At 41.2% G+C, this 15,032-nt stretch overlaps 1 protein-coding gene across 2 annotated transcripts in view; it reads right to left on the bottom strand.

The window, feature by feature from the left end:
- CUNH12orf56 (chromosome unknown C12orf56 homolog) overlaps positions 1–15,032 on the bottom strand; it is a 116,238-nt gene that overhangs the window by 48,872 nt on the left and 52,334 nt on the right. Inside the window, exon 3 of one of the 2 annotated variants that reach the window (XM_017872624.1) lies at positions 11,171–11,243. The exons of the other annotated variant lie outside the window; for it this stretch is intronic. Within the exon in view, the coding sequence (XP_017728113.1) occupies positions 11,171–11,243 (73 nt within the window). The remainder of the gene's footprint in view (positions 1–11,170; positions 11,244–15,032) is intronic. 2 annotated transcript variants of the gene reach the window in all.

The raw sequence follows: 15,032 nt of genomic DNA, 5'->3' as shown, positions 1-15,032 counted from the left end.
TCTCAGACTCCTGGGTTCAAGCAATCCCCCTGTCTCAGCCTCCCAAAGTGCTGGGATTACAGCTGTGAGCCACTGCACCCTGCCCCAGCCTACAGTTTCTTAACTGGAATATTTAACTCACTAATTTTTTAACCTCTCATTTCTTGGTGAATACAGTAAAATTTATAAATATAGCTTTAGAGCAGACCTCTAAAGTCTGCTTTAGCTCAGTTGCATGCACTTTGATATGTATTGTCATTAAGTTCTAAATATCTTTTAATTTCCTTTTTTTCAGCAGTTTGATCATGATGTGTTTGGGTGTGGAATTTTTTTGAGTTTATCTTTTTTGGGTTCACTGAATTTCTTGAACCTATAAGTGTATGTCTTTTGCCAAATTTGGAGAATTTTCTGTCATTATTCCTCCAAATACTTTTTCTTTTCATTAATTTTTTTACATTTAATTAAATAATTAATTAATTTTTTTAGAGACAGAGTCTCACTATGTTACCCACGCTGGTTTTGAACTCCTGGGCTCAAGCAATCCTCCTGCCTAGGCCTCCCAAAGTGCTAGGATTACAGGCATGAGCCATTGTGCCTGGCTATTTTCTGCACTATACTTTTCTCCTCTGCTTCCGAGACTCTGAAGACATGAATACTAGATCTTTCATACTGCCACACAATACCCTGAGATTCTGTTTGTCTTTTCCTTCAATCTTTATTCTCTTTTGTTCGGACTAGATAATTTCTATTCATCTATCTTCAAATTCAATGACTTTCTTCTGTCATCTCCATTCCAGCTATTGAGCCATTCAGTGAATTTTTAAAATTTCAGTTATTGCAGTATGTTTTTCATTCTAAACTTTCCATTTGGTCCCTTTTTTATGTCTTCTATTTCTCTGCTGAGACTTTCTGTCTTTCCATTTGCTTCAAAGGGGTTCATAATTATTTCTTGGAGCATGGTTATAATAGTTGCCTTAAAGTCTTTGGTTGGGCCAGGCATGGTGGCTTATTTCTGTAATCCCAGCACTTTGGGAGGCTGAGGTGGGAGGATCACTTGAGGCCCAGGAGTTCAAGACCAACCTGGCCAACACAGCAAGGCCCCATTTCTATTAATAAAGAAAAAAAAAATCTTTTGTACTTCAAACATCTGTGTCATCTTGGGATTGTTATCTGTTGTCCTTCATAAAATGTTGAAATTTTGCTAGCTCTCCAAATGTCAAGCAATTTTTATTGCATCTGGGACATTTTGAATATTATGGGATTCTGGGTCTTACTTAAATTCTATGGAGAAGATTGATTTTTTCAAAAATCAGGCAATCAATTGTTGTATGTATTCCATTCAGGATTTTTACTTGCATTCAGTGGGAAAGGTGGAGGAAAGTGTGCTTACTCCAACTTGATCTGAATCAAAACCTTCTTGATTAATTTTATTAATATCAAAATTAAAATGATAGTCAATAAAGACACCACATAGATAAAGCTAACAGGTAGCTAACAAAATGGGAGGTGATATTCGGAATGTCTAAAAACAACAAGCAGATTAATATATAGAATGTACCAAACAATTCTGCTCCTGACTATACATGCAGTGAAAATTTTCAAACAGGTATATAAATGGAAGGCAGGGAGGGGCAAAAAGGAAAAGAAGATAGGAATAAAAGGATGGAGGAGAGTAAAGAGGAGAGGAAGAAAGTATGTTGATTCTATCTCAATGCTCAATAATTTTTTTTATATTTTTATAAATATTTGTTAACAGTAATAAACTGAGAAAATTGTATTAATATATAAGAGAATATATCACTGGGCATGGCGACTCATGCCTGTAATCCTGGCACTTTGGGAGGCTGAGGTGGGCGGATTGTTTGAGACCAGGAGTTCAAGACCAGCCTGACCAACATGGCAAAACCCCGTCTCTACTAAAAATACAAAAATTAGCTGGGCGTGGTGCCACATGCCTATAATCCCAGCTACTTGGGAGGCTGACACACGAGAATCGATTGGACCTGGGAGGTGGAGGTTGCAATGAGATCGCACCACTGCACTCCAGCCTGGGTGACAAAGTGAGACCCTATCTGGAAAAAAAAAAAAAAGAGAGAATATATCTATCTAATATTTTCAGTTTATTTTGAGAAATATCAAGAATAAAGACTTAGAACAAATATTGAAGTCTTTGAATCTTTACTCTTGAGTTTCTAAATACCCTGGATTCATACATTTACACACATAGTATATTTACATAAACACAGGACTTGGTCCCATAATAGAACTAGAACAATCTATTGTATAAGAAATTCTTAGAAAATTAAGAATGGTACCTCATGCCATATTATTGCACAACAGCATTTTTATTTTTTAAATAATACAGTATTACTAGTGAGAGTAGAAAAAGAAGAAAGCCCCCCACGGGCTTGATCAAAGATTCTGAGGATGCTGAATAGTGATTATTCTGTGATTGACTTACTGATCATCAGCAGTAACAAAAGAGCTACGTTTGATAATAATACAGACTCACTATGTGCCACACAGAGTTTAAGTACCTTTTATGTACATGATTTAGCCCTTACATGTCATGCCTGTGGGATAGGTACTATTATGAGCCCTTCCACCTATGAGAAGAGTCAAGCCTGGAAAGATTAAATAGCTAGCTTAAGGCAGAGTCAGGATTTGAAGTCAGCCAGTATAGCTCCAGAGCCTATATGTTTATCTACTATGAGAGAGGAATATGCAAGAGGTATTTAAAGGCCTGTTGTTTACTATTACCCTGAAAAGTAATCATACACACCTTATGTAAGTCTGATGTCCCAAGGTAACAACATCCGTCTTGTGACCTGCAGCTTCTCATCATTAGGCCTAAAACATGGCACCTAGGAGGTGCTTCAAATCTCTGTACATGATAACGTCCTTTAGTCCTCTACTTAGTGTTTTCTATCCCACCCTGCCTTTTGTTTAGGCTTCTGACTCAAATGTTTAATTACGGAGATGACAGTGCTAGAAAACTATAGGACAGTAGACCCAGCTCCCTCTTCACCCTCTTTGTCTGGAAACTACTTCTCTCCTCTACACACAGAGCACACAGAAGCTGCCATGTTTTTAAAGACCCTATCTGTCGGCTGTGGTGAATATTTTTCAGCAGTGTGTCATTTACTCAAGCTAGGCAACCAGAAACTTTCTTCAGGATTTAAAAATTCAATATAAGAAAGTGGGTGAGTTAACCTTTGTCTGGTGGGTGGAAGCTGTAAAATGTGAATTTAAGACAGTCAGTGACTCGTTTGCTGCCCCATGGAGGATGTGGTGTTCAGGGACAGAAGATGCAATTGACAAACAAACATCAGAGAAGGAGACAGGGACCGATTCCTGGGACACTCAAGCCCCCAGTTCCAGCTGTGTCTAAATTCCGTTCTTACCATTCCTACGTTCCCAGGATTCCATTTCTGAACTTTACTAAGTATTAATACCTTTAAAATAGAACACAGAGCCCAGCAATTCGAATATGCCAGATTAGACTGACAGATAGATCTATGTCTACATCTATATCTTTATATATTTCCATTTCTAAATATACGTGTTGAATGAATACTGAATTTCATGAGTTGACCCAGTAATTCCTATAAATTCCCTTTTTAAACCTAAAATGCATTTCTGTCACTTTTAACAGAGTTTTAACCTCCACAGTAACCTAAAACAACTATTGCAAACATTTACTTTTTTTTTTTTTTTTTGCCAAGACAGGGTCTTACTCTGTCACCCAGGCTGGAATGCAGTGGTGTGAGTAGTTTGGACTAGAGGGACATGCCACCAGCTCAGCTAATTGTTGCTTTTTTTTTTTTTTTTTTAAGAGATGGAGTTTGTCCATGTTGCTCAGGCCAGTCTTGCACTCCTGTGCTCAAACAGTCTAACCACCTTGGCCTCCCAAAGTGCTGGTATTACAGGCATGAGCCATCACACTCAGCTGCAAACATGAACTAAAACCTCTTTTATTTTCTAAATTGGAGGAAAACAATGGAACTCTCAAAGTATCCTAGAAATGTGGGGAATTACATGCTGAAATGAAGACTTCAGTCCGGGAGCATGTGGCTGCCTATTCCTAGAACTGCCCCTCCCTCAATCCTTCCAATTACAGAGACCATGTTAAGAATTTCGCTCAGTGCCCTGCTACAAGGCAGAGCCCTCCCCCGAGAAGCTCATAAGTCACATTCTTCAGGGCAATATTGGAAATACATCAACTCTGCCCAAACATGGTTTATTATTACATGGATTTAGAGCAAATCACACTCCCACAAGCCAATATTATGCAAGCCAGGCTAGGTTGTAAAGAATATGATTATTCATTCAACAAATATTAAGCACCTAGTATGTACCAAGCACTGGGACAACACTAGGAATATATCAGTGCACAAGAATATCTAGGTCTCAGCTCTCATGGAGCTTGCATTCTAGTGGGAAGACAGACAGTAAGCAATGAACATGTAGTTATAACTTATGAAAGGGCAATGAAATCAGCAAAGCAGTCTGATAAAGAAAACCTGTGTGTGTTGACAGGTGGCATACTTCAAACTAGGTGATCAAGCAAGACCTCTCTGGGATGCAGACATTTAAGCTAAGATCTGAAGGACGAGAAAGAGTGAGCCATGTGAAAAGCAATGTTAAGAGAGGTAAGAAGTTCAAAGGTCTGAGCTGGAAAGAGTTTGCGGTGCTCTGCTGAGATGAGTGAGAGAAGTAAGAGATCAAGCTGGAGTGGTAGGCAATGGCCAGGTCTTGCAGGGATGTCAAGATGTGGTAAAAGGTTTATTTGCTGTGCAATGGAATACCACTGAAAGGTTTTAAGCAAGAAAGGGACATTTGGAAAAGATCATTTTGGCTTTAAGGTGGCTAATGGATTCAGGCAGAGGTAGACAGCTGCTGAGAATGGAGGTGGAGGGTGTAGTTACAGATGTTGCAGAAGTGATGAGAGATGATAGTGGGGTTTTGGCCGTGGAGATAAAAGTTGATGGGTGAGTTAGAGACATATTATGAACTCAGGAGTTCCAATACTCCAGGGGAAGATTGATGTCGTTGTAGATTATTTAGGCCAGCAATTCTCAAACCTTGGTAGCTAGCTAACAGAATCATCTAGGTAGCTACCAAAAACAGACAACTGAACCCTGTCCCTAAAGCTGAGGATTCAACAGCCTGGAGTAAAGTCTAGGAGTCTGTACTCTCCAGGAGCCCTTGGGAGATTCTTATACATGGCCAAAATAGAAATAAACATGGACTTTTCCCATTATTCCAAGTCAGCTTTATTTCCACACCCCAGAAGATCTAGGCTAAGTCCTCACATCGCCTAGTCAGCATATAATAAGAGTGTAGAATCTCAAAGCAGTAACACCACATTAAGCAGCAGCAGTGGAGCTGGGCATAGTGGCGCACGCCTGTAATCCCAGCTACCTAGGAGGTTGAGGCTTTAGTGAGCCATAATCTCACCACTGTACTCCAGCCTAGGCAGTCAGAACCTGTCTCAAAAAAGAAAAAAAAAAGAAGAAGAAGAAGAAAAGAAGCAGCAGAAATGAGTGTCCTAGATTCTAACTTTCTGGTAAGCAAATTCAAGCCCCTACAGTCTATTTAACTTTACACAGAAGGACTGCTGGGGGAAAACGAGATCTCATATTCAGTTGACTTCTCTAACTAACCTTGTATGGGATACTTAACTTTGTTAAGAAAGTTTTCTAAAAGTGTGTGGTTTTGTCTTTATGGAAAAGGCAGAATAGTACGCATACATGAATCTTTGATAATCGAGGTCCTTCTGAACTTCGGGATTATCTTCATTAATATAGTCTGGAAATGAAATTGACGAGTTGGCCTGAAACAGCAGGCTCCCAAAGGCAAAAGCCAAAAGAAGGGGAGACTTTAGTGCCCCCACTCCCTAGGATCTCCAATAGTCTTCCCCTGAGTGAGCCAGTACAAATAAATATCTATGCCACATAAAAGCAATGTATCTGTGCTTGCTAAGGAAAAAAGAGTTTCAATCTACCCCACACAAACATACAGTCTAGGTAAATGAATTCCCTAACCTCCCCTATTGCTGCCCCAAAGATCTTTTTGATAGAAATTCCAGAACCATCACTGACTCCAGGAAGGATCTAACACCAGTCCAAATCCTCTTCTTTATATATGGGTATAAACCTAAAATTTTACTATTTTTTTTCTGCCTCCAGCCAAGATGGAGTAATAGGGACCCTATGTACCCTCCCGCCTGAAACAACCAAAAATTGGACAAAATATATGCAAAAATAGACTTCAGGACACTAGACACCAGGCAATAAAAGATAACGAGTGCTGGTAGATGGGAAATAATCAAGGTGAGACCTAATGATTGCCCCAGTTTACTGCCTTGAAAAAAGTCTCCAGGGCACAGTGTAGAGAGGAGGGGGGTGATACATACTGATTGTGGTAATGGTTTCATGGAGAGATAGATATAATAAAACATATATGCACAGTTGATTGTGTGTCAATCATACCTCAGTAAAGCTGTTACAACAAAATTCTCCAAATAGAACTTCTTTCCTGGAGCTGCTGGCTTTCATGCCTGCTAAAATGGAAATCCTACCAAAGGAATAACCATTTTAAATCTGTATTATTAAATTATCACAATGTGCCGGGCACGGTGACTCACGCTGGTAATCCCAGCACTTAGGACCACCGCCAGCCGAGGTAGGTGGATTACAAGACCGGGAGTTCAAGACCAGCCTGATAAACAGGTGAAACCCCGTCTCTACCAAAAATATAAAAAATGTAGCCGGGTGTGGTGGTGGGTGCCTGCAATCCCAGCTACTCAGGAGGCTGAGGCAGGAGAATCGCTTGAACCTGAGAGGCAGAGGTTGTGGTGAGCCGAGATCGAGCCACTGCACTCTAGCCTAGGCGACAAAGCTAGACTCTGCCAAAGATAGAACGAGAGAGAGAAAGAGAGAGAGAGAGAGAAAGAAAGAGAGAGAGAGAGAAAGAAAGAGAAAGAGAGAGAGAGGGAAGGAAGGAAGGAAGGAAGGAAGGAAGGAAGGAAGGAAGGAAGGAAGGCAGGAAAGAAGAGGGAGGGAGGAAGGAAGGAATTATCACAATATGTTATCAGTAAAAACCCAAACATAAAATTTACAGGAAGAACAAGGATGCTTGCTAGGCGGTATGGTTTGAATATTTGTCTCCTCCAAAACTTACACTGAAGTTTAATCCCCAGTATGGCAGTATTGAGAGGTGGGGCCTTTAAGAGGTGACTGGGTAGTGAGGGCTCTGCCCTCATAAATGGATTAATCAATTCATGGATAAGTGGGTTAATGTGTTAATGTGTTATCATGGGAATGGAACTGGCTTTATAAGAAGAAGTAGACAGACAACTTGAGCTTGCACACCCAGTCCTCTCGCCATGTGATGTCCTACACGGCCTAGGAACTCTGTTGAGTGTCCCCACCAGCAAGAAGGCTCTCAGCAGATACAACTCCTTGACCTTGGCCTTCTCAGCGTCCATAACTGTAAGAAATACATTCTTTTCATTATAAATTAACCAGTTTCAGGTATTCTGTTATATGCAACAGAAAACAGACTGAGATACTAAGGAAGGCTAGAGAGAGGACAGCACAGAGAAGGGAGAAAGAGCACAGAATGGGAGAAATGGAAACAAATCTTGACCATTTGACAAGTGTGTTGAGAACTGGAAGTAGCCAGGTAGTTCCATGAAAATGCATGGTGACCATGGCACATATTTACCTATGTAACAAATCTGCACATCCTGCACATGTATCTCAGAACTTAACATAAATAAAGTAAAAATTTTTAAAAAGAAAATGTGTAGTGGTGTTTTTTAGTTGCCACGATAAATGGGGAGCATTACTGGCACTTGGTGGACAAAAGCCAGGGAAGCTGCAGTTTCACAGTGTGTGGCCCCATTCTGCACAAGTACAAATGGTACCACACAAATGCCAGCAGCACCCCTTGAGAAATCTGGTGAAAGGAATTCAGCTACACAGGCTGTTGGTTCCTTCTCCAATGCCAGCATTTTAAAGGGGTCTCAATGCGCATTTTTAAGCTATGGTTTGCAATGCTAAATAGAACACATTAGACAATTCTGTCTTGGTAAATTTTTTGATGTTTAGCTTCAAATATAATCAGACCCTCCAAAGCCTTGAGAACTCTGACAGGAACACTATAGCTAACTCCTTAACCTTGAACTTAAGCATCTTTAAGAAAATTAGTTACTGTGGCCACTGTCCAACAATTTTCTTATCCAGAATAATTGGCCCTAAGGTTAAAATTCTACAAAGCAAATTTGCAATGTGTTTAGGAAAAAGAAACTTCCTAAGAAGTTATAATAATAATGAAATTTCGGTTTGGAAGAGAACTCATAGGTCCTCTTGTTCAAACTGTGAGACAGGGTGAGAATGACAGAAAGGGCAGTGAGAAAAGGTCCCTCCCCAGCGAGCTAAGAAACACAGCATGGCCCACCACGGGTTTGTGAATATCCCCAGGTAGGATTTCGCTTTTTCTGAACAGCATTTTGCAATGCTTTTCTAATCTGGATATTTCCCCTTGCTATGACCTGTCTTTCTAGGATCCAATTCATATTAATTTTCCCTATGCCTCTATATCCCTTGACTGGCAGCTCCCAGAATCCTACAATCCCCTCTTTCTTCTAATATCTAGAGAAAGTGTGTAACAGTATCACACTTTGACCAGGCACGGTGGCTCATGCCTGTAATCCAAGTGCTTTAGGAGGTCAAGGCGGACGAATCACGAGGTCAGGAGTTCGAGGTCTGCCTGGCCAACGTGGTGAAGCCCCATCTGTACTTAAAATACAAAAAGCAGCTGGGCGTGGTGGCGGGCACCTGTAATCCCAGCTACTCGCGAGGCTGAGGCAGGAGAATCAGTTGAACCCGGGAGGCGGAGATTGCAGTGAGCCGAAATCGAGCCACTGCACTCCAGCCTGGGTGTCAGTCCAAGACTCCATCTCAAAATAAAAAAAAATAAAAAAAATAAAAAAAAAAAGAAAGGCCGGGCGCGGTGGCTCAAGCCTGGGAGGCCGAGACGGGCGGATCACGAGGTCAGGAGATCGAGACCATCCTGGCTAACACGGTGAAACCCTGTCCTTACTAAAAATACAAAAAACTAGCCGCGCGAGGTGGCGGGCCGCCTGTAGTCCCAGCTACTCGGGAGGCTGAGACGGAGAATGGCGTTAAACCCCCGGGAGGCGGAGCTTGCAGTGAGTTGAGATCCGGCCACTGCAACTGCCAGCCTGGGCGACACAGAGCGATGACTCCCGCTCAACCAACAAAAAAAAAAAAAGAAGAAAGAAAGAAAAGAAAAAAAAATCCAGTATCTAACTTACTTATGCCAACATTTATGCAACTTAAGAAACTCTATTTTTTTTTTTTTTTTTTGTCCAGGTGCAGTGGCTCATGCTGTAATCCCAACACTGGGAGGCTAAGGTGAGCAGATCACTTGAGGTCAAGAGTTCAGTATCAGCCCGGTCAACATGACAAAACCCTATCTCTAGTAAAAACACAAAAAATTAGACAGGCATGGTGGTGGGCGCCTGTGATCCCAGATACTCAGGAAGCTGAAGCAGGAAAATTGCTTGAACCTGGGAGGCAGAAGTTGCAGTGAGCAGAGATCATACCACTGCACTCCAGCCTGGGTGACAGAGCAAGACTCAGTCTCAAAAAAACAAAAACAAACAAACAAAAAACACAATTCCTTTTCCTCCTTTTTAAATTTACCTAGACTTCTTTCCCACCTTCCAGACTGAAATTTTCAACTGCCAGATGAACTTCTCCACCAGATAAGCCCACTAGGACCTCAAACTTAACCTATTTAAACCAGTACTTGAGCGTGATCCCTTCTGACATCCTTATTTCTTTGAAGGGGATCATTATTCAGTCACCCCAGCTGGAAACCACAGTAGTTTCTCTTTCCATCTCTCCTGTTTCAATCAAATGTTAGTACTGTGGATTCTGCCTATGAAATGTCTCTTCCATCCATCCCATTTTCTTTATTCTTGCTACCACTACCCCAGTTCACATTCTAATGACTTTCCACCAATCTCTGGTCTTTCCCCACTTCAATCCATTTTAAGCACAATCGTCGGATTATTTTTCTGTAGTAATGTTTTTTGTATCATTCTCATGATCAAAACTTTCAATAGTTTTTTCATATCCTGTGAAATGAAATGTAAAGTCTTCATCTGGACTTTAAGACCCTCCAAAGTATGGTCTCCATTTCATTTTCAGGTCCCATTTTCAATCCCACGGGGCTAACACGTGTTCCATTTCTTTCCTGCTTGGATCTCCTCTTCCACTATTCCTCCAACTGCAGTGTTCCCATCTCCAGGCGCCCTATTCCTTTACCAACTGTCACTAGGCATCTTGACGTCTCCCCACAACTGAATATCATCTGTCTCCTCTTCAAATCTCTTTGCAAATTGCTCAGACTCATTCAGGACACTGAGCATGTGGACTATGTATTTTCTTTCTTTTTTTTTTTTTGAGACGGAGTCTCGCTCTGTCGCCCAGGCTGGAGTGCAGTGGCTGGATCTCGGCTCACTGCAAGCTCCGCCTCCCGGGTTTATGCCATTCTCCTGCCTCAGCCTCCCGAGTGGCTGGGACTACAGGTGCCCGCCACCTCGCCCGGTTAGTTTTTTGTATTTTTTAGTAGAGACGGGGTTTCACCGTGTTAGCCAAGATGGTCTCGATCTGCTGACCTCGTGATCCGCCCGTCTCGGCCTCCCAAAGTGCTGGGATTACAGGCTTGAGCCACCGCGCCCGGCCTGTATTTTCTTTATTTGTGCAAATGCTGTATATCTTGGTTAGAATCGGCTTCTCAAGGACAGGATCTATGACTTACTCATCTTTGTATCCATCATAGGGCCTAAACATAGTGTCCTACACAGAACCAGACTTCAACAGATGTTTTTGAATTTAATTTTAATGAATTATTTATCTATATTGTGACATCTATATGTCCAGTAATATATAGAAAATTAGAAAAACTATACTATTTAACTGATTTGAATTGAGAAAAGTTCTCTCAAAATACTTTCTTCCTTATTGCATACATAAGATTAACAGAACTCAGTTCAAAGCCATTAGTAGAGAAAACAAATTAAGAAAACAAGTTGCAATGTAAAAATGTTTTGATTAGCAAGTTAAACACATACTCCAAACAACAATCTCACCTGAGAGAAGATTCATTCAGACTTCTGGGCTCTTTGATTCTCCAAAAGGCAAGGCCATTCTTTTCTTCCTTGACTTAAAAAAAATAGTTATTTGGTCATTAATTAAATAATTTGATTGAGATTATGAAGAAGACCTAGTCACACATACTGATTGAATGACTGTTCATAAATCCTCACAAAAATTGTAAGTCCAAAATTGTAAGCTGGGTAGCATGATGGAGCAAAAAGAACTTTGGCTTTGACATGAACATGTCCTCAGACAAGCACAGTGGCTCACACTTGTAATATCAACATTTTAGGAGGCTGAAGTGGGAGGATCACTTGAGCTCATGAGTTCAAGACCAGCCAGGGCAACATAGTGAGATGTCATCTCTACAAAAAATAGAAATATTAACTGAGTGTGGTAGTGTGCACCCATAGTCCCAGCTCCTTGGGAGGCTGAGGATGGAGGATCGCTTGAGCCTAGGTGGTTGAGGATGCAGTGAGCTATGATCACACCACTGCACTCTAGCCTGGGTAACAGAGCAAGACCCTGTCTCAAAAATAAAAAATAAAAATAAAATGTAAAAGGTAGGACCTTTTTGGAAGTGATTAAGTCATTAGGTCTCTGCCCTCATAAGCAGGATTAGTACCCTTATAAAAGGTTGACGGGAGTGCCCTACTCCCACTGCCCCTCCCATGATGTGAGGACAAAGGATTTCTTCCTTCCGCCATGTGAGGATGCAGCAAGAAGTTTCCATCTCTGAAGGTGCAGGATAAGATAGTGGTCTGCTGTTATTCTGTCTTTGCAACCTCTCCCTTTTTTGAAGAATTGCTCTCTTCCTATAGTTTATCACTTAATTAAAAAAAAAAAACAAAAAAAAAAAGATTTGCCCTGCCCCTTCCGTGAAACAAATGATGCTTAAGTTTCAGTGCCCCTGGCCGGGTGCGGTGGCTCACACTTGTAATTACAGCATTTTGGGAGGCTGAGGCAGACAGATCACTGGAGTTCGAGACCAGCCTGGCCAACATGGTGAAACCCAGTTTCTACTAAAAACATAAAAATAGCCAGGCGTGGTCGTGTGCGCCTGTAGTCCCAGCTACTCAGGAGGCTGAGACAGGAGAATCGCTTGAACCTGGGAGGCAGAGGTTGCAGTGACCCAAGATTGCACCACTGCACTTCAGCCTAGACAAAAGAGTGAGACTCTATCTCAAAAAAAAAAAAAAAAAAGTTTCAGTGCCCCTCAGTGCATGAGTTCCTTCCAAAGTCTTAGGAGAGACCCTAAAACTGTGTTAACATGGCCAAATGTTTTTATAAGAATTGCAAAGAGAATAATCCACCTCTTCAACCACAACAATTTAAGACCACAGGCTCTTCTTCCCACTTTGATTTTTCTTCCATCTCACTTCCTCTCTTGAGAGTGGCTGTAGGCACTTTGTATTTGTAATTTCTTCTGTCCTGATTTCTTTGGAGTGCTGTGGGCATTGTATTTGTACAATGTAAAACAGACGTCTTAGTTATTTCAAGGGGGGCGCTTTCCAAATTGTGTGAGTTTCAGTCCCCATAAAACCTAGATCCACTCCTGCCCTAGCCATAGCTGATGGGTCTAGAGGTGGACTGCTGACCCAGTCTGGGCCAATCAATGTCTTGCCCCGGATTTGTGACATTTGTTCTTGAGAGACAGGTCTAGAAGTCTTTAGAGCTGGCTGGACCCTAGGAGGAGGTCCTGGCCAGGCTGCTCAGGCCCTGGAACGGGCACTTGGGTTCCTGGTCTTCCACTATTTGGCTCTTTTGTTTCCCTTTTGATTCCCTAGGAGACTCCAAAATCTCCCGACAAATTCCCCTTGACATCAAGATAGGCAGAATCAGTTGAATTTAAGAAACTTTAAGACCCCAATCAACACAATCACTTGTAAAAGTAGGCATTTCACAAATAATGGTACTAAATGTGATGCAAATAATGTCTTTGTACATTGCTGGAATTAAGTGGACGCACTTATGACTCATCAATCAGACAGGTTTGAGCCCATCTCCTGCTTCAGATCACAAATTACAGAATATCTAGGAGGTAAACCATTTGGTCCTGGTGATACAGCAATACCAAGTCACGGAGCAAGCAGCTTGGAGGAGAGCAGGAAATATAGAGCACATCACTGCTGGCATGCTGGAAAGGAGGACGAGATCACCGAGGCTTATCTGTTAGGATGTTAGTGTTACCCGCACAATCATCCTGTAACAGTCTTAAGTTGTCTCTTAAACCTCATTCCATCCAATTCACTAAGCAAACTTGAATTCTCTCTTTTTTGTGCAAGGTCATTAAGAAGTTGAGAAAAAACAACTTTAGTCTTCACATCCCTGCCTCTTTCTATGTTGGCTTTATTTTATTTATTTATTTATTTTTATTTGTTTGTTTGTTTATTGAGACAGAGTCTCACTCTGTCACCCAGGCTGGAGTGCAGTGACACAATCTCGGTTCACTGTGGCCTCCGCCTCCTGGGCTCAAGCGATCCTCCCACCTCAGCCTCCTGAGTAGCTGGGATTACAGACGCCCACCACCATGCCCGGCTAATTTTTGTATTTTTAGTAGAGATGGGGTTTCACCACTTTGGCCAGGCTGGTCTCAAACTCCTGACCTCAAGTGATCCACCCGGCTTGGCCTCCTAACACGCTGGGATTCCAGGTGTGAGCCACCGTGCCCGGCCTATGTTAGCTTTAAATTTCACTTTGTAACTAACAGTGGTCTGGAGAATTAGGATCATCTGTGCTCTCCACTCAGAAATAAAGTATAGTTCAATCTGTTTCTGTACTTGGTGGAAAGTCTGGTCTCCCGGACATCAAGGACCAGAGTCTGGCAGGTGTAAGGCAATAATGACAAGAGAGCCTGATTGCAGAGTCATCTGCTGCTGTATTCTCTAGTGTGCATGTAGCAGTTGACACCCTTCTTCAGTGGCTTGGTTATGAATTCCTTCAGTCATTTAGCACAATGCATGTCTTATGGAATGCTTGGTAGTACGGGCCAGCTGAGGAACATTTTTTAGAAGGGACACTACAAGAATAAGACATCTGCTTTCTCTATTGCAAGAGGTTCAATTACATTCATAGAGTCCCATCCTGTGGGGAAGATTGTCAAGCTTTCATATGTAAAAACTATCCATGAAACCTGAGAGGCTCATCAGTTTCTTGTGCTTTTACTTTTGCCCCACATCACTGGTTTTACATTTCTAGGTTACACATCTCTAGGTTTTACATTTATTTTTTAAAATTACACACACACACATACATACAGTTGTCCCTCAGTATCCATGGAAAATTGGTTCTAGGATCTCCCCTGGAAACCAAAATCTGAGTATGCTCAAGTGCCTGATAGAAAATGGTATAGTATTTTCATACAACCTATGCCTACCCTCCCATATACTTGCAATAATCTCTAGATTATTTATAATACTAACTACAACAAAAAATGTCATGTACATAGTTATACTGTATTGTTTAGGGAATAATGACAAGAAAAAGGTCTGTACATGTACAGCACAGATTCAATTCTTTTTTAGTATGATTTCTGTCTTCTGTTGGCTGAATCTATGAATGTGGAACTCACGAATATGGAGAGCCAATATTCACCGCAGCTCTAGAATAATAGAAAAGACATTTTACAAAGGATTTTATGGTATTGCTAAACTTTGGTTCGGTTTAGATTTTGTTAAACTATGTTTCCATCTGGTTGGGGATTTGTCTATTTAATTTTATGCCAATATTTCAAAACATACCACTAAAGCCTGTAAGGTCTTTTCTGTTTTTCTAGAGCTGCAGTGAATATTTGAAAACACTAGTTACCTGTGTCTATTTAAATGTAAACTTTTTTTTTTTTTTTTTTTTTTTTTT

Source organism: Rhinopithecus bieti, unplaced genomic scaffold, assembly GCF_001698545.2.
Source record: "Rhinopithecus bieti isolate Rb0 unplaced genomic scaffold, ASM169854v2 scaffold_1103, whole genome shotgun sequence".
Lineage (NCBI taxonomy): Eukaryota > Metazoa > Chordata > Mammalia > Primates > Cercopithecidae > Rhinopithecus > Rhinopithecus bieti.
This window is presented reverse-complemented; position numbering and strand designations above follow the sequence as displayed.